Source organism: Magallana gigas, chromosome 6 (genome assembly GCF_963853765.1).
Source record: "Magallana gigas chromosome 6, xbMagGiga1.1, whole genome shotgun sequence".
Classification (NCBI taxonomy): domain Eukaryota; kingdom Metazoa; phylum Mollusca; class Bivalvia; order Ostreida; family Ostreidae; genus Magallana; species Magallana gigas.
In genome coordinates, this window is record NC_088858.1 from 35,660,141 (window position 1) to 35,678,699 (window position 18,559).

Below are 18,559 nucleotides of genomic sequence, written 5' to 3' on the forward strand. Positions count from 1 at the left end.
AAATTTACATCAATAAAAAATTGTTATTTTTTATCATACTATAATTTAGAAGCTTAAAAATTTTCATATTTTGTTGTAAAGTCCCTGCACTACCCTTGAGACGGCGCGCATTTGCGACTTTGACATGGTTTGGGACACAGGTTTCCAGAGATTTTTCTATTTAATAGTTTTTTATTTCTGTTTTTTTCTGGCCGGTCACGTCGTCGATGAAAGGTTCAAATATTTGTTAAAAAAGGGTGAGGCAGTGATTTTTTATATTACAGTATATGTACATGATACAATTTTGTATTGTTCAGCTTAAAATAAACTTCCGGCTCCCCCGTATGCATTCTGGGCTAGTCGGCAAATATATATTTCCTTGTCATTTTTGTAAGAATAGATAAGACTATTATTGTAAATACATGAGTGCAGAGATCGATTGATTCATTTAGAAGCACATACTATATATAGGCTCTTAGATTAATTATTCTGTATTCTGCATGCATGTGCTCCGTTCAACGTAATTTCTCGAGATCGGGAAGTAAAGCTATATAGTGGTCCTTCGAATTCGCTGAAATCGGGAAGCAGTGGTCCTTCGCTATTTTCACGCGAGTAACCCACCCATCCGATATGGGACACTGCACATAGGCTATAAATTGAAATTAACCCTAAGGCAAATTAATTCAGGGAAGTGATAATAAGGACTTGTACACGTAAGTACGCAATTTTATGCTATATTTTGTTTAACGGTAGGAAAACCAAGCTTTTGAAACCTTCTACGTTCTAAAAGTATGTACTAACATTATTTTGTTCCAAAAGTACAGTAGCTACTAGTATATATATTTACAAGTACATCTATACCAAGTTTGATACACTCTATTTCATACAGAAACTTAATTTCATTGTTAATTCATAGCTACTGTATGTGTATAGAAACTGTCCGGACTCAAATCTTCACTTACAGCGTCCTAATAAGAAAAAATCACGTGTTGCACGGAATAATCGCTGATGTCAGACTCAAATTCCCATTGGAGACGATTTGGCAGGGTTTTATTTTAACTAACGTACTGATGTACCTGAATAGTAATTTAGTTAATATCATTTATACGTTTTACAATCAATCAATTTTCTAAGAGAAAGATGTAAATAATTTAGACAACAAAATGCCTTCTTTGATGATTCATGCGGGTTACGAAGGTAGAGATCATTGCAGAAAAAAAATACATAACCCGCTTTTTTTCTCCATCCATATCCCGTATGAACACCAGAGAATGCATTTTATTGTTTAAATATAGCGGTTATTCGCCTTTGGTTCATACAGGTATGAACTTATGACGGTAGCAAACTTTGCAGAAAAAGTAAGTTTTTCCAATCTGCTTAAAATCAGACCCTCGATACTCCCGTTTTAATGATGTGTCGCTATTTTTTCATTTTTTTTGTTAGACTTTTCATACGAAGTGAGTAAAAAATGTTTATCATCTTGACCACTGATTGGCAGGTAACATAGAAAAAAAACTACACGTAATTATTTCATGGTCATTGGAAATTACTACGACTATTTTAAAGTTTGGGCTCTTACAATCTAACTCAATCAGACGATAAACAGAGAGGGCGGTTTTACGAAAGGTTTAATTTAATTAGATTGGGTGTTTTAATGTGTATGTAGCTAAGTTTCGATCGATCAAAAATTGCACGCATGGTAAACCTCAATAGCTGTTAAACATATTCAAAGGTTTACCATACCCGGACAAACTGCATTTGCTGGTTAGTGCACGTGGACTTGACGTCATGTAATCAGACAATTTCCTCATTTATAACAAGATTTAACGGACTATATTATAGTATATATTTTTATCGCTTTCATCTTTTCTCGTTTCATCTCAAAAGAGAATACGCTTTCATTTGCAGTAATGTGGCCCCTCCTGTTTTTTTGTTGTTGTTTTTTTTGTTTGCGTGGGAGGGGGGATCAGATAAATAAAATTGGAGAGAGCTACATTACTGCAGCTAACTGTCATGTATACTGCACTTATAGACTGGTTTTCATCATAAAACAGCCTTGCGAATGATCGTTTTTAATTACTAAATACATTTTATAGACAATATTTTGTTTTATTATACTTTCATGTTAAATACTGAAATCTGATTGGTTTAGACGCAGTTGGTAATCCGTTCTATTACCCTCAGCGTTAGCAACACAATTGGCAACAGGTAACACTATATAAATAGTGCCTGTTTGGGAGGGTAACTGTTGAAATTGACACCCTGAGACAACCATTGTCAACCGACGCGAACCGGAGGTTGACAATGGTTTTCGATGGGGTGTCAATTTCAACAGTTACCCTCCCAAACAGGCACTATTTATTTCATTATACTGAATGTCTTAATTTTAAAGAGAATTTTACTGCTTTAAAAAAGAAATGAAGTGAATTCTACGACGAACCGTACGCGCATAATTTACGCGCATGTAACAATTCATTTTGTTATACTTTCATGTTAAATACTGAAATCTGATTGGTTAAGACGCAGTTCATAATCCGTTCTATTACCCTCAGCGTTAGCAATGCACTTAGCAACGGGTAACATTAGAAATTGTTATACTTTCATGTTAAATACTGAAATCTGATTGGTTGAGACGCAGTTCATAATCTGTTCTATTACCCTCAGCGTTAGCAACGCACTTAGCAACGGGTAACATTAAAAATTGTTATATGCGCGAAAATCATTCGCGTACGGTTCGCCTTAGAATTCACATTATTCCTATCTAAAGGCAGTGATATTTTCTTTAAAATTAAGACATTCAGTATAACAAAATAAATAGTGCCTGTTTGGGAGGATAACAGTTGAAATTGACACCCCTCGAAAACCATTGTCAACCTCCGGTTCGCGTCGGTTGACAATGGTTTTCTCGGGGTGTCAATTTCAACTGTTACCCTCCCAAACAGGCTCTATTTATATATTGTTACATGCGCGAAAATTATGCGCGTACGGTTCGCTGTAGAATTCACGTTATTCCTATATAAAAGCAGTAAAATTTTCTTAAAAATTAAGACATTCAGTATAACAAAATAAATAGTGCCTGTTTGGGAGGATAACAGTTGAAATTGACACCCCTCGAAAACCATTGTCAACCTCCGGTTCGCGTCGGTTGACAATGGTTTTCTCGGGGTGTCAATTTCAACTGTTACCCTCCCAAACAGGCACTATTTATATAGTGTTATCCGTTGCCAAGTGTGTTGCCGACGCTGAGGGTAATAGAACGGATTACCAACTGCGTCTAAACCAATCAGATTTCAGTATTTAACATGAAAGTATAATCAAACGAATTGTTATATGCGCGTACGGTTCGCCGTAGAATTCACTTCATTTCTATATATAAAAGCAGTAAAATTTTCTTTATAATTAAGACTTTCAGTATAATAAAATAAATAGTGCCTGTTTGGGAGGATAACTGTTGAAATTGACACCCCTCGAAAACCTCGGGGTGTCAATATCAACAGTTACCCTCCCAAACAGATTCATACATACTACACTGTATATACATATCGTATTGCTCTAAATGTTTACGAAACCGGATATACAGCACCTAAATTATACAAACTGGAAACATCGTATTAAACTCCGCTTTTGATGTACATATAGATCTATAATATAAAAAGACTCTAAAGGGGCATAGTCACGATTTTGGTCAAATTCTATTTTTATGTTTTTATTATTTACAATGCTTTAGAAATGCAGTTCTAATCAAATAAAATTTGAGAGTCATTCGTAGAGTTATAAGCAAGATACAGGGTTCACAATTCTTTGTCATGTAAACAAGGCTCGTGTCCTGTTTTTGTTTACATAGGTTCAATATACCAGTAAAAATCTTTTTTCCAGCTTATTTGTCTATCTTATTATTTATTTTAAGCATAGATAAACAGTTCCTATATAACGTTTAAAACATTCTTTTTAAATTAAAAATGAATTTTTTTACTTCACGTTCAAAATGTTAACAAACGCTTTGTTAATTTCAAGCTCTGTAACTCGCTTAAAAACTCAACAAATGACAATCAAATTTCGGTTGCCTATTAAAAATGCTTATTTGAAGCATTGTAAATATTAAAATCGGAAAAAATGATCGTGACCATGCCCCTTTAAACAATTGTCATTCGAGATTCAAAATGCTGGTGGAGGACAAAGCATACGACTTATGACCTCGGTATGTAGCAATTTAATGCAAGGAGGGTTTATAAACTTTGGAATATTGTGAAAGAAATCGTTACCTTACGGTTGTGTATGATTTGGGCTGTATGAAGGCCCCAAAAATCGTAGAATTTCGGTTAACCGTTTTTTTTTAAATATTCACCATAGATTTGAGGTTCATGGCCATTCATGTCTCAATGCACTCTGTCATAATATACAGTATGGTAAAATATAAGGTACAGTAAACAAACTCTCTCTCTCTCTCTCTCTCTCTCTCTCTCTCTCTCTCTCTCTCTCTCTCTCTCTCTCAATCAAAGAATAGGTAGGTGGTCAGCTAGAATTAAACACAGTCGATAATAAATAGGATCGAACCGGGTTGGCGGGTGACAGAGAGATTAATTCTCAAAGTAAACACATCGTAAACTGATAAGACTTTCTTCTACCCCAATATAACGTGTTTAAACTGTTTGACATGGTCTGCAGTTCAATGCAGAGGGCGTCCCCATCAAACAAATGTAATTCATCTGGGCTTATACAAGGATAGACAATAAGGTTTGGTAAGATACATTTTGTTATTTTTAGTTATACGAATTTGATCTTACAAGTTAACGTACGGTATTCTTTGCTTTTAAGCATATTTTAAGCATATTTTAAATAGAACACTTATATATACGCAGTTGTTTTGAGTATAGTAGCATACAATAATAGGAAGTTTGTACAGTATATATACTAACATTTACATACACATGTACATCCCGATCTACGCTTGCAATAGTTCCCGCACAGTGTTCATGTACTTGCATTAACCGCATGTTTGAGCAAGTGCATCACTTCCTTTATTTTGTACGAGCAGGCAGTTTTTTTTAATACATGTTATTTTAGTAATTTTTCAAATTTTCACAGAATTCCTCGGCATAAAAGGGCATTGATTGAACAGGGAAAAACTCGTCAAGTGTAAAACACTTATTGTGATCAGCTGACCTAAGGAGGAAGGAACACTCTTATATATTGAGTAAAAGTGATATAAGCGTAAAATGTCGTCCGTTGACAAATGTAAGTATATATACATTGTAATCAAATAATCATCAATACAAACTACTTAAGGTAGCTCCATACTTGTAAAATTCTCTGAGGAAAGTTGAAAAACCGAACTGATTTCGACTTAATAGACTTTAATGTCATCAATTGTTAGAAAAAATATGCATGTCATCACACTTTTTGAGATGCCAGATAAACATAAACTAAAGCATATTTTAGCATATGAAAAATGTATTTTTGTTGTTGTTAAAAGTAAAATCTTGTAGGCAGAAATTTGTTTTTCTTGTTTAATTTTAATGTCAACTTTATCAGAAAACTAAAATTACAAAAATATTTTAAAATAAATAGTTGGAATTAAAAAACCAAAGCATTTAGACATACAACTGAGAGAAAAGTCAGAAAAAGAGTTATTTCCCCTTTGCATAGATAAAATATATAAATATTTTGAAATTTAATATAAAATTAAGTGCGAAAATATCTTGAACCTACCAATAATTCTAATTACACCCATGTGATTATATTCACATAAAATAAATAAAACTATCTTGCACAATTTTTAAAGAATTCAAAGTTTTACAAAAAAGTGTGACGTCACAGAACACTGGATCTACTTTAAGTCATCTTTTTTTTAATTGATTGCGCTTTTCTCGATTAAACTGTATAAACAGTGTCTAATGGAGAGATCCAATGCAACAACTCGCGGACTTTTGGGAGAAAAGAATATGAGAGAGAGAGAGAGAGAGAGAGAGAGAGAAGTAAATTCTAAATAGGGGAGGGGGATTCGCAGAGAAACCTGCATTTACTATATATTCCACGCTCCTCTATTGTACCAATTCTCTCTATGTAACATAATTATGAAAATTGTGAACATGGTTAGGCAGGACTTAACGTAATGTATCGGAATTTTGGATGAAATAGTGATGAAGTGATGCTAGAATAATAGCAAACGAGTACTAGTACTTCTATTTTTTTACAGTGATACCCTTGCTGAGGAAGCGTTTGGCGTCCAAAGTGATGTACCCTTTCTACATTTCGGTAGCCTGCTATTTCTATCTGTTCCAGCCTCTTTTTCGCTTTCCGCCACAAACCTGGACAGCAGCTCTAGCAAAAGCACTTCCAGTCTGGGTGTTAATAGTATACGTGCGGCTTTCTTCGCGTGAAAAATTGAGATACATCATTCCCAAGAGTTACGACCACCAGAACATGATAACAGGTCTGCTTTTCTATAGCATCGGAGACGTCTTCTTCATCTTTGACACCGATCTTATGGAAGATGGGATGCTGTGTTTCACGATTGCCCAGTTTTATTTCTCCCTCGTCGTTCAACAGGAAATGACGGACAGCCGAGTGAAATACGTTTTTATGTTTTTCGGACTAGTGTCGTTTTCTTTCGTCATGAACTCCATCGATGACGGCATTATGGACGTGTTCGTGCTGTTTCACTTACTACTCATATACAACGTTGGGTGGCGCTCTACGTGTCGTCTGCGAAAAGAGGGACTGTACTTTTCTACCTTGATGCCTTGTCTGGGAAGTTTGCTTTTCATTGCCTCTGACACTATCCAGGCTGCTAATAAGTGGAGATGGAAGATCGCGTTTATTGACTTTTGGGGAACTTTGTTTGATTACACGGCATTGCTGTGTTATGCAATTATGATGGGCACAACTAAGACAGATCTACATATTGAAAGAAAATTCTTAAAATTTTACATAGGTAAATGAAGCTGTTAATGACTCACAACGAAGTTCACTGAAATAGAAAAAAACGTACAGTAAGCAAAAAAAGACAGCTAAGTGAACATATAGTTCCCCCTAAAGCAACAAACTGTTATAGTGATTGATATTATGTTCTCATTAACATTGCTTTAAATGTGATAAAATGATACTTAAAGTCTAAAACTACGCTTTCTGCAATATAAGATTTCAATTTTATATTGTTTTTTTGTGTTAATTGAATATAGCTTAGTTGTAACTAAACAAACTCGTAGTATTTGGACAAAAAAATCTCACGTCACCGAATAACGCGTACGGACGTCCAACTGATGACATTTTTTTCAACCCACTTTTCCTCGCTTGCATTCGTTTCTTGTCCTTTTCTTAGTTGACAAAAATATGCGTTAGATTACCCGAGGGGTGGAAGGAGGGGTTAGAGCTCACGCCAAACCTGTGTGCTTCTTTCTTGCTTCTTTTCTCTGCTTCCTTTTTTTCGGTACAGTCGGACTACCGGCACAGAAAAAGGATAAACAGGACTTGTGCTTACCTAGCAAATATGACCGGTACAGACCAATAAATCTACTGTTCGAAAAACTGTTCTGTCAATTTCTTGTGTATCACATATTCAGATTAACACCATTTTTTAAAAACCGTTTTAATGTTGTATCCAGTTGCCTCATGGATTGCGTCCAGTAATCGTACAGTCGTTACCGTATTATAGGTTTCAATGTGTAATGTCTCTTATACATGTATTGATAATGTCCGACTGATGTTTTATAAATCTTGTCTGCGTGTATAATTTGGTTCTTGTTGTCTTTTATAATATTATTAGTTTACATGTATCAGAAAAGACATACATGTACATGTATTCTTTTTCGGCATACAGCACTGTCGCCTTTTTTTTTTACTTGGTTGGAGGAACGTTAACGTCATTTGTTGAGGTATGAGTGGAGCCGTATAAATAAAAAAAATTCTATATACACTGTAAGCATAGTGTTCATATTTGAAGCTACAAGATGAACTGCAAAGTCTAAATAAACATGGATAACATTTGTAACATAAACTTCTTTTCCAACAATTAATCTGTACTACTGTAATACCAGTACACAGTTTGGGTACAGGATAGTACTTTGGTGTTACATAACCTTGCGAGATTATTTTCGTAAGTAGAAACGATTCATCGTGATGTGAAAAGCGGATCATCTCCTTTGAATGAAATAATTATAACATACTGATACATGCTTATTTATATACATATATTTACATCCACCATGCAAGTATAATTCCCTCTAGCTACAGGTATGTAGCTCCCGGTCTCGATTGGTCAACACCTTCATCGACCATGATGATGTCAGACTCGATAACCATGGTCATTTTTTTTATATGATAAATTCAAAATCATCATATAAGTATCATACTCCAATATAGATAGAAAATCTATTCAGATTTAAAAAAAATCATTTTATCTCTCACAAGAACGCTTTTCCCCATAATGTTTAATTGAAAAAAAGAAGTAATACGAACAATTTTTTAAATGGCCCCTACAAAAAATCTAATTCGCTTTTTATGCAATTTTTGTAAAATTTTCATGAAAATCACAATTGTAGAAAAGAATTGGGTCCGTCGTCCTTAAGACTGACGACCTGGCTATTTCATTTATTCAACGGACTGATTAATGATGATTTATAGTTAATTTTACTTACTTTTTACGATCAATTTATTGATTTGTTAAAAGAAAGACGAAAATGTAAAGTATAAAAATGCTGTCTTTGATGATTCACGTGGGTTGTGAAGATAGCAGTCATTGCACGAAAAAAATACATAACCCGCTAGTAACGCGGGTTGTGTATTTTTTTCTTCTATGTCACCACCTACGTATCCCGTGTGAACCACCAAAGAAAGCATTTTATTGTTTAAGTGAATGCGAAGCGGAATAATCCTCGGAAACTCTGACGTAGCTGGATAGCACTTCATTAATTATCTCCAACAAGGAAGGAAGCATTTTGTTTCCGTCAATGTTTTAAAGCTGGTTCGAGAAAAGACTTTGTTAATGCTTTTGAAAGGCATCCCTTGGATGGCATGTAATCACATACCCTAATTCAAAGCGGGTCGAGGATTTCTTTCAAAGGGGAGGGGGGGGGGGAGCACACTTACTCTTACTGCCCACTCTCCCAAAAATATCCTCAAATTTTTCGTATAATAAGTAATAAAACTGAAAGTAAGAAAAATGTACTTATACGAAGATGAAAATCAAGAAGGAGGTAGGGGATAACAGTAAATGGGTTTTTTTTGGTAATGTTTTTTTTCTGTGTATATACAATCTAAAAATCCTTACCTAAGTGTTGTCAAGATTTCAATTAGAGGGGTCCAATGTCTATTTCTCTGTACTATAAGGGACGAGATTCACCAATGTATACATGATGTACAGTTATAAATGTTTGTGCTTTATTAGTATCTTTGTAATAAAAGATTATACAGAAAATCTTAAGAAAACAAAATTGCATTTTTTTTTATTGAAAGCAGTGTACATAGACAAATTCTTAACGGCATAGTGTTGGTACTTATCAACAAAATTAACAACTTGTTCTGTTGAGCAAACACGCATATAAACTTTTCATAGCAAATGAAAGTAAATAAATTGCATAATAATGGCAACATTTCTTAAAATCATCACATGAAATGATGAACTTGAATAATTTTACATGAAATTGTCATTGAAATATGAACGTCAAGCAATAAACAAAGAAAATTTGTTTAGATATACGGGCGCTTTTAGTGTTTCAATGTTCCTAGCGCAATTCCAAGCTGGCCACCATAGTATGTGATCATAACTAGAAACTCCGTGAACGGGATGTAGAACTTCCATTTGTTGATCGCGATCAGGAAATCGGAGAATGTGAACAAGAGTATCCCAGCAAACCCGAGGAAAGCGGGGTACGACTGTTCCCGCTCAAATCGAGAAGCTGCACGCCACCCCACCGTGAAAATCAGGCCGGTGTAGATGAGCACCAAAAATTTCATAAAAATGCCATCTATGCTGCACTCCAAGAACAGGAATGTACCGGTTCCTCCCAGGTAGAAGATGGATTCTAACCTACTACCTTTGTTCCCAGGACCAAGCGCATACATATACCACGCCTGCGCAATGGAGAAGAACAACATTCCGGGAATGAACATGGTTTCCCTTGCAATGAGACAAGCATCACCGATGCTGGAAAACAGTAACCCTAGAATCGTGAATTTATGAAAGTCGCTCTTGGGTATTGGATTGTGAATTATGTCTTCATCTCCCGCATTCAATCTTACAAATCCGATCAGTGCGAGAATCGGAAGAACTTTGAAGAAAGCGGCGGAAAAGGTCTCCTCGGGATAGTGCAAGAATGGTTGATAGAGTACAAAGTACACAGCACTCAGCACGTAAAATGGAATAAGGAATAGGTTTTTCAAGCGTAATATGATCTCCTCCTGTTTTATATCCATTTTTCTGCAAAACAAATATTTGGTCAGTTTAACTTTAAAATTCACAGAGATACCGTTCAAGTTATGTAATCTGAATAAATTTTGATTTTAATTACAAATTATCTATATGATTCCGGTTTCATTTACACCTAATGTTATTCTCATGAAACCGGGTGCATCAGATAAGGTTGTTTGACTATGTGTCGAGAACATCCCCCCCCCCTCCCAACCATCCAATGAAACTATTGGTCATTTTTGCAATTAATTCATGTACATGTTTTTGTGTTACGTTGTTGATACAATAAAGTATTTATGTTCTCTATAAAAAATGTATTCGTAGGACATGGACCTACAAAAAGTATACATTAGCACCATAACAGGCAATGACAATGTGCATCAAGAAAGCTTTGACGTCGTAAAGGAAACTCCAATCTGAACAGCATAGGCGTCGGTCAGAACGGTGGTGGAGGGGGGGGGGGGGTAGGGAGCTAAGCCCCCCCCCCCCATCCCACTTTTTTTTTAGCAAAGTTAGAAACAACCATACCCATATTCGGGGTTTTTTTTGTTGCTTGTCCGGATTTGACAAGTCCCCCCCCCCCACTTTCAATTTGCTTCCGACGCCTCTGGAACAGCCAAAATATATAACAATGATGATGCGTTCATTTTTTGTAATTTATATTAGTGCATTGTTGATAAAAAATCTAGGCCTTGTACATTAAAAACACATGCATGAATTTAGATCATATACCAACAAAATAGTGAGCTACCCATGCAATTAAGACACTTGGTCAATCCGAATTCAAAGTCCAACTACTGCATTTATAGAGACGACCTTAAATGAACTGCAAATCACTGATAATCTGCTGTGGTTTGGGAACAACCGTGCATTTATTCAGGGTCTTGGTATAAAAGACCAAAATCCATTACTTGATTCAAAATAGTATGGCACCAGACCACACTTAATCGATAATACAGACATCTTGGACGGACTTTTAAAAGCGCCTTGTTCTGTAAAATATGCCTCATTGCACATATTTGTAATGTAATGTACGTAAACTTACCTTTTTGCTGGTCAGTCAGGTTTGGAGATAAAAGTGGGGGCAGATTGTTGACAGAGGGATGAACTTTGAACCGTTACGCGGCGACGTTTATTATCTACTTCTACCCAGGAACAGTCGTCTGCTGCATTCAGATTTCACAATCGATAGGACACGGGGCGCATTGCGATATATCCGCTGTAAACGTGCACAACTCGCTCAGAAACTACGCAATAATCCTGATTAGTTAATCACTGTTAATTAGTAACCTACTTGTGTGATTTTAAGAAGCGGGTTGTTTTGGTTTTTTTTTTTTTTTTTACCGTTTTTTAATTTTTGTTTTTGTTTTTAAGTGAGCCTAAATATTTTCACTTGTATCGATAAGTTTAACTGAATATATATCTCAAAATTTATAAATTGCAACAAAGATAACGTCGTAATATGAGATATCAATATATGGTTTGTTTCGGGTACACGTAAAATACAAAATTTGATCCATGAAGGGTTAACATAATAAACGTTATTTATAAATAGAAAGTGCAACGTTTCACTGTCTACAACGCAAAAACTGTAACAGTTCTCAATGTGAGAAATATTGAAAGAAATATTAGTTTGAAAAATTGTGATATACACATGAACTACATAACCAAATTAATGGATGGGAATTCATGCGCGGAGGGACAGGGCGGGTGAGGTTGGATTCCGAGGGATAAAATTGATTGCCGGGGGGGGGGGGGGCACAAATTACCGGGAGCAAGTCACGTGTTGGTCTAAAAAATATTTTCCATGGGATTCCGAGGGGAAGGGGGTTGTTCAAAGGCATATTTTCGGGGGGGGGGGGGGGGTGTCTGCCTTACTACTACACGTAAAAGTATCAACTTTACGTTACCATTATTTGGCCAATCTTAAAGAATATCATACTGCTGAAAACATAGAGAGAATTTCATTAGTCTCATCTGTGGAAAGTTGAGATATTTTAATTTCATCCACATCTGTGGCAAGTGGTTGCATAGCAGAGTGATTTTTACATCCCCCCCCCCTTTTTCAAAATATGAATGGCACACTACGTACGAAAACAACAACAAAAATTTTTCATATAAAATGAAATTGATACAATGTTTAATGCTAATGATTATATGAATCCTACACCATATTGGCATTATCACAGACAAATAAATCAATCAATCAAATGTTGTACAAAATCAGTTCACACATTCAATCAGATCTGGTAATCAAATTAGAAATTAACAATTTGCTAACAAATGAAAATGAGACTATGGTCAGATCATCTTAATACTTCAATATTCTTGTACTGATTTTCACATACTGCGAATTTAAGCAAAAATAATGAATTACTGTAAGCACCATATTTAAACATTTTCCATATCATTGACTTAAGACACTGTCCAATTTCTGGTAATCTTTTCAGAAACCTAATCATTCCAATAATCCATGTCTGCTGTTAGTCTACTGGTTTTCATACAACTTCCTGTCTGGTAACTAAGCACAATGAATCATGACCTTTATGCCCTCGCCCTTGGCAACCGTCTCAAAAGCTTTCACGCTGTCCTGGAGTTTGAATCGGTGGGTGATGAGAGGCTTGACGTTAACTTTTCCTGAAGCAATCATGGCCAGTGCTGTTGGATAGCTGAAATGTAAAGATATCTAAACATAGCATGACATAGAAAAATTGGCAATTCATTGTAAGAAAACAAATGCATTTCAAGAGGTTATTCAATCATTAGCACATCATTTTAGCAACTACTGGTAGCACATAATTTTAAGTAAACATATAGCAATTAGAATAACAGAAGTAAACATATAGCAATTAGAATAACAGAAGATTACAAATATCCTATTAAATTTAATATGACAAATAAATCTCCTTAGCAATTGCATGTTTAAATGTGTGGTGATGTTGGTGATGTATAAATTAATGAATTTCTAGTATGACTATCTCATTTTTTAAATTATACGCAAACCAACTTATTTTGTCGGGAGTTTATTCAAAACAAAGAATTAAGGTAATCCTTGAAGAAGTTTCTTGACAAATTTTATTCTTGCAATCCAATACACTACATGTATACAGTATGTGCATATCTTACCAGTTTACATATCTGAAAATTCCTCGAATATCGACTTCACGAACAGAAGCATTAACAATCGGCAAAGTGACATCCGCTGGTCCTAGTCCAACCAACACTACACAGCCACCCGACTCTGTTGCCTTGCAACAAGAAATCAAATATCATATTAAGTAAACTGTTAATATATTATAATGATATAGACTTTAACAAGAAAGACAGAAGAAAAAATCAAATGTACAATTTGTTTTCAAATGCCTCTATTTTTAGAAACTTTTTTTTCCTCTATAATCATCGTCAAAATAGGTCGTCTGAGTATCGTCAAATTAATTGTTTGTTTATCCTGTCCAAATGTATAATATTTAAGGTTTAGACAAAAAATTGAAAATTTTATGTTTAAAACAGAAGTGAGAACATACATATATGGCTGTCTGTATGCTTGGTGGTGCCCCACTGCATTCTATGGTGATCTCTGGCTTCTGACCCATTACTTCCTCTATCTGTCTGGCCACTTCCTGTCCATCCCTACTTTTGACAAGCACAGTGTAGTCTGCTCCAACAGCCTTGGCCATTTCTAACCTCTTCTCATCAATGTCTATAAAAACATGAACGGATTTTAATAACAATAATGTTTTATTCAGCAGCTGTGCAATATTACTATTGCAGATTTTTTGCATACTGAAAGTACATGCAAACTTCATTATCTCAAATAAGATGGGGCTGTTTAAAAACTTCTAGATATCCGAGTATTCGAAATATCAAGAGTATAATGCTTAAAAAATAAATGGTTGAAACTTACAAATCACTTTGACATGTCCATTATATTAAAGATATCAGTGATCAAGATATCAAAGCTAAACTGTATAATGATATTTATTAATTATCACATCGAAAATTGCTCGCTGACTTCTGATAACAGTAAAACATTCTTCCACAAAATTCTCTGGCTTTAAATTATTCAGAAAGACAGTCATTCTTACACGTAGTAAAATTGCATTGTAGGTATAACCAAATTTTTAAAATTCTGACCTGTGATACAGACTTCTGAAGCTCCATTGGCTTTTGCCGTCATGAGGTTGACCAGTCCGATTGGCCCCGCCCCACAAACAAGTACCCTGCTCCCAAGACTGACCCCTGCCCTACGGCAAGCATGGACCCCCACAGACAGGGGCTCCAGAAAAGCACCCTCTTCTGTGCTTACATTGTCTGGTAACCTAGGACATTCAGAATTATATACATGAATGTACACATGGTATCCTAGTTAATTTAATAGAATGACATATATAGGCTTTATTTTATGAAAAACCTGTTTGAAGCTAAGTCCACAATGGAAAAGTTGTTGACTTTTTACTTCCAACATAGTTGCAATAAAAACATTTATCTTGTACTTTGTAAATTCATTGCAAAAGTTAAGATTATCAAAATGTTTGATCCTTTTGGACAGGATACTCTATGAAAATCGGGGTGCATCAAAATAAATAATCTTTCTCAAAAAGACAGTTCTTACTTAAAACAGAAGTCCGCAGCATGGGTGTAGAATTTGGCCAGGTTTCCATGGACAGGGGGCGTGGAACAGAACTTCATGTCCGGACAAAGGTTGTACCGCCCAATCTTACAGTTCTTACAGGTGTGACAGGGAACACCTGGCTCAATGGCTACCCGGTCACCTACAACACCCCAAAATCCAACTAGTTTATAATGGCTTCTGATTTGATCCAAATGAACAAGTTAATATATTTTATTTCCAAAATACACATAGGTCACCTGAGCAGTTATTATCAACTGGCTTAGACACCAGAACTAAAAGTGGACATGCAAAGTTATAATTACACTAAAGACTACAGCTGAATACTTACCCACTTTGAGGTTGGACACACCCTCTCCTACTTTACTGACCACCCCACTGGCTTCATGACCAAGCACCATCGGTGCTTTAACAACAAAGTCTCCAATTCTTCCATGCTGCCAATAGTGAACGTCTGAGCCACAGATTCCAACATCTTGCATTTGAAGGAGAACCTCTAGAAAATTAAAGAGGAAACTTGGTACAATTTAGCATTAGATTATTATTTTTGCATGTTAACCTTATGTAAGAGATATTTTTAAAAATTCTAAATATTTGTTTACCTCCTGGTTTTGGTTCTGGTATTGGGCAATCCTCCTTGAAATGGAAATAAGAATTCAAATTTTAAAACAAATTTCAGTCGCCTAGATCATATAAACAAAAAAAATGGGAAAACTAAGGTGACCAATATGAAATCCTATCAGAAACAAATGATGGCATGATATAGGTTTGAATATTATTTGTAAAAATGAAATGCTGAAAGTTTTAAACTATCGCTACTGGTCAGCTGCAGTCATTGCATAAATTAAAAAGATAAGGGTGGGGCATAAATATGTTCCTCATGTTGTACACATGTATACCTAATCATATTTCTTACCAACTAACAATTCTAATTTTATTCAATCTTGGCATGGATAGACCCTAGGCCCCTCCCCCTTTCCACAAACCTCCCTCTAGATCTGCACATGTGTGTAGGTAATTAAGTACAAACTGTGAGTAACTGATAGTCCCAAATACTCCGATTTATTACAAGCCTAGTGTTTATGCCGTCAAAAACTTAATTCACAATGAGTTATTGCGCTTGACACATAAACAGATAAGCCTAACTATAGAATACACAATGCCATTGACCTAAATAATAAACACATTGGTAAATGCATACATGTACGCAGATGCATTGTACAAAGAAGATCGATAATAATAGCTATTGACAGGTTATAAAATACGATGTTCAATAAACAATAAAACCAAGTGTGAATATTGACAGCCTTACAATGACGATTTCTCCTTGCTTTTTCAAGATAACAGTTGGATTTGCCATCGTGTCCAATGCTTGTGGAAAGTATGGCAGTACAGACGTGTCATTTTTTTCAGGGGGGGGGGGGGGGGGGGGTTAACATTTATTAACACAAGATTAATTCTACATAAGTAACATATTATCGTAAACAAAGTTATAGCTTAATTAAAAGTTCTCAGAATACAAAGTCCTCCTCCGTTTCTGTTGTTGTTTTAATTAAGGTCATTGAAGAAAATATACATGCTTTATCGACCTCATGGTTTGGGTGAACACAACAAAAAGGAAAAGGGGGGGGGGGGGTGCAGACCTACCCTTAAAATGTTAAAAATCTATTCCTGGGGAGGGAGTGTAGTTTTAATGAGCTCTTTATTGCGTTGTTATGGATATTATGAACTCTTCGAAACTTTGAATTTTCATTTACAATTAGCCTCTTATAATAATGATCATTTATATATTTAATTCACATCTTTTTGCAAATATTGTCACAGAAAAAGAAGACGGGTCAGTCTCCTAACACAAATTATCTAATAAAATTCATAATATGAAAAAAGGTCGATAAAATTTGTTAAAAAAAAAGAAAAAAGGAACAGTGGTAGGGACCCCCTTGCTACGTACCTTTAGACTTTAGAGGACCCCAAAAGATCCATGGTGGGGGTTCAAGAGGCCATCCCCCCCCCCCCCGGAAGCTCCCGAATTTTAAAGATTTTAAGAGAATAATGAGACTGTAAAATTAACTTTAATTGTATTGTTCTTGTTCTTGTTAACGTAAGAATCAACTATTTTGAAAGAAATAATCAGATAAAATTAGTAAAATATTTATATTAGAAAAAAAATGGATTTAAATTACCCCCCCCCCCCCCAAAAAAAAAGGTACCCGGTAGTAAACTTTACAATGTAAACTTTTGATAAGTTAATCAAGAGTTCGAAACCGATTTGGGAAAACTGGCAACAATTTAAAACGATGATGACATGATGTTCTTTGTCCACATTGAAGATCTCTAAGTGTCAAATAGAACCTTTAACTATATCATTTCTTCTAAGAAATTGTGTTGCATTCAAAAGAAAAAACCATGCATGCTGATTTCACAAGATCTTATAATCGTTCGCTGAACAACTTAGTTACTTACATCCCCTTTGTGTCGAGAGTTATATACTAAAGTTATATGTACATCTAACACTACTTTGCGCAATATTTCTTTTAAAAAAATCGCCGCTATCGAACACTTTTCCTGTTAATTTTCAGGCTTATTTTTACTTCAATTTTTCACTTGGTCTCAAAAAAGTGGGAACCAACTCCTTGATAATTTACTCTTCTATATGTAAATTAATTTAAGATAAATCTTTGCTGCGACAAAAAGTTGGGGTTCATGTGAGCGATATATGTTGTAAAAATAATATAAAAATTCTATATTATATATCCCATGGGCCACTTATTCTAGCATATCTCTACGAACATTCCACAAGATGATCCATTCAAATTCTCCTAAATCTGTGCTGAATTTTGTGCTGTTTTTTTTTTATTTCAGCATTGCCAACATTACTGCAATGTGTGACATATAGAGCTCACATTCTTTTATCAATAAATAGTATCTTGTATGCTATCTGGCTTTAATAGCTTTATGTTGGATAATCACAGATGCTTTGTTTCCACTGAAGCACTTACTTTACAGGCATATAAATATAACAACTAACCGTCAGCAGAAATATGAGTATTTGAAATATGTCGTTTCGGTTTATTTCTTGTAAGTTTCAATTAAGCTACATGAGCTAAAGCAGCATCTACAGTGTATCATAATGCAACCATCAAGGCAGTTTATAAAATTAATCCTCCAGAGCATGCAAGCTTGACTGAAGTGTTTCCTCTCATATTCTGAGGCGAGTTGTTGAGTGGAAATGCTTCTGAAGTATACAAATGATTGCACATATTAGCCATGAAATATAAGTAATTCAAGAGATACAATGTACATGTATATAAAAGTGTATTCAACATGCAAAGTACATACGTACAAAAAAACCCATAGTAACCACCCATGCTTAATTTGTGCATTATAGTCTATATGGATGGATGGAAATTAATATCTTTAATTTCCGTGTGTCTCATTTTGTTAGATTGATGGCTGTAAAGTCTAAAGTGAATAAAGAATGAATATAGCAATTAGCAGCTCAAACGGACCCTGCTCAGTACAAGTAAACAACACCTGTTTTT

The 18,559-nt window shown here is 35.1% G+C and overlaps 2 protein-coding genes and 1 non-coding gene across 9 annotated transcripts; 1 reads left to right on the top strand and 2 right to left on the bottom strand.

The window, feature by feature from the left end:
- The first annotated feature begins 507 nt into the window (after positions 1-507).
- LOC105322425 (uncharacterized) lies at positions 508-7,711 on the top strand. Of its 7 annotated transcripts, none has more exons than XR_010714741.1 (4): positions 508-692; positions 1,423-1,477; positions 5,065-5,214; positions 6,176-7,711. It is a non-coding gene; the product is annotated as an uncharacterized protein (transcript). The 7 variants fall into 7 exon arrangements; XR_010714740.1 differs by lacking the exons at positions 508-692; positions 1,423-1,477 and adding exons at positions 4,157-4,177; positions 4,330-4,397; XR_010714738.1 differs by lacking the exon at positions 1,423-1,477 and having other exon boundaries at positions 522-692.
- Positions 7,712-9,401: 1,690 nt separating this feature from the next.
- Positions 9,402-11,572, bottom strand: LOC105322427 (lysoplasmalogenase TMEM86A). The gene is made up of 2 exons (XM_011421142.4): positions 11,433-11,572; positions 9,402-10,396 (listed from the first exon to the last, which is right to left on the bottom strand). Exon 2 carries the CDS (start codon positions 10,390-10,392, stop codon positions 9,685-9,687), a length of 708 nt encoding a protein of 235 aa, XP_011419444.3. The 5' UTR covers positions 10,393-10,396; positions 11,433-11,572; the 3' UTR covers positions 9,402-9,684.
- Positions 11,573-12,510: 938 nt separating this feature from the next.
- On the bottom strand, positions 12,511-16,420 carry LOC105322428 (sorbitol dehydrogenase). The gene is made up of 8 exons (XM_011421143.4): positions 16,330-16,420; positions 15,620-15,653; positions 15,349-15,513; positions 15,000-15,159; positions 14,522-14,706; positions 13,912-14,087; positions 13,514-13,635; positions 12,511-13,056 (listed from the first exon to the last, which is right to left on the bottom strand). The coding sequence occupies exons 1-8, from the start codon at positions 16,375-16,377 to the stop codon at positions 12,909-12,911; spliced, it is 1,038 nt and encodes a 345-aa protein (XP_011419445.2). The 5' UTR covers positions 16,378-16,420; the 3' UTR covers positions 12,511-12,908.
- Between the last annotated feature and the right edge of the window lie 2,139 nt (positions 16,421-18,559).

Coding starts and splice junctions, on each gene's coding strand:
- LOC105322427 (XM_011421142.4), bottom strand. CDS start 10,392: ATGGATATAAAACAGGAGGAGATCATATTACGCTTGAAAAACCTATTC.
- LOC105322428 (XM_011421143.4), bottom strand. CDS start 16,377: ATGGCAAATCCAACTGTTATCTTGAAAAAGCAAGGAGAAATCGTCATT. Junction 15,514..15,619: donor ACCAGAACCAAAACCAGGAG/GTAAACAAATAT, acceptor TTAATTTTCTAG/AGGTTCTCCTTCAAATGCAA. Junction 15,160..15,348: donor TGTGTCCAACCTCAAAGTGG/GTAAGTATTCAG, acceptor GGGGTGTTGTAG/GTGACCGGGTAGCCATTGAG.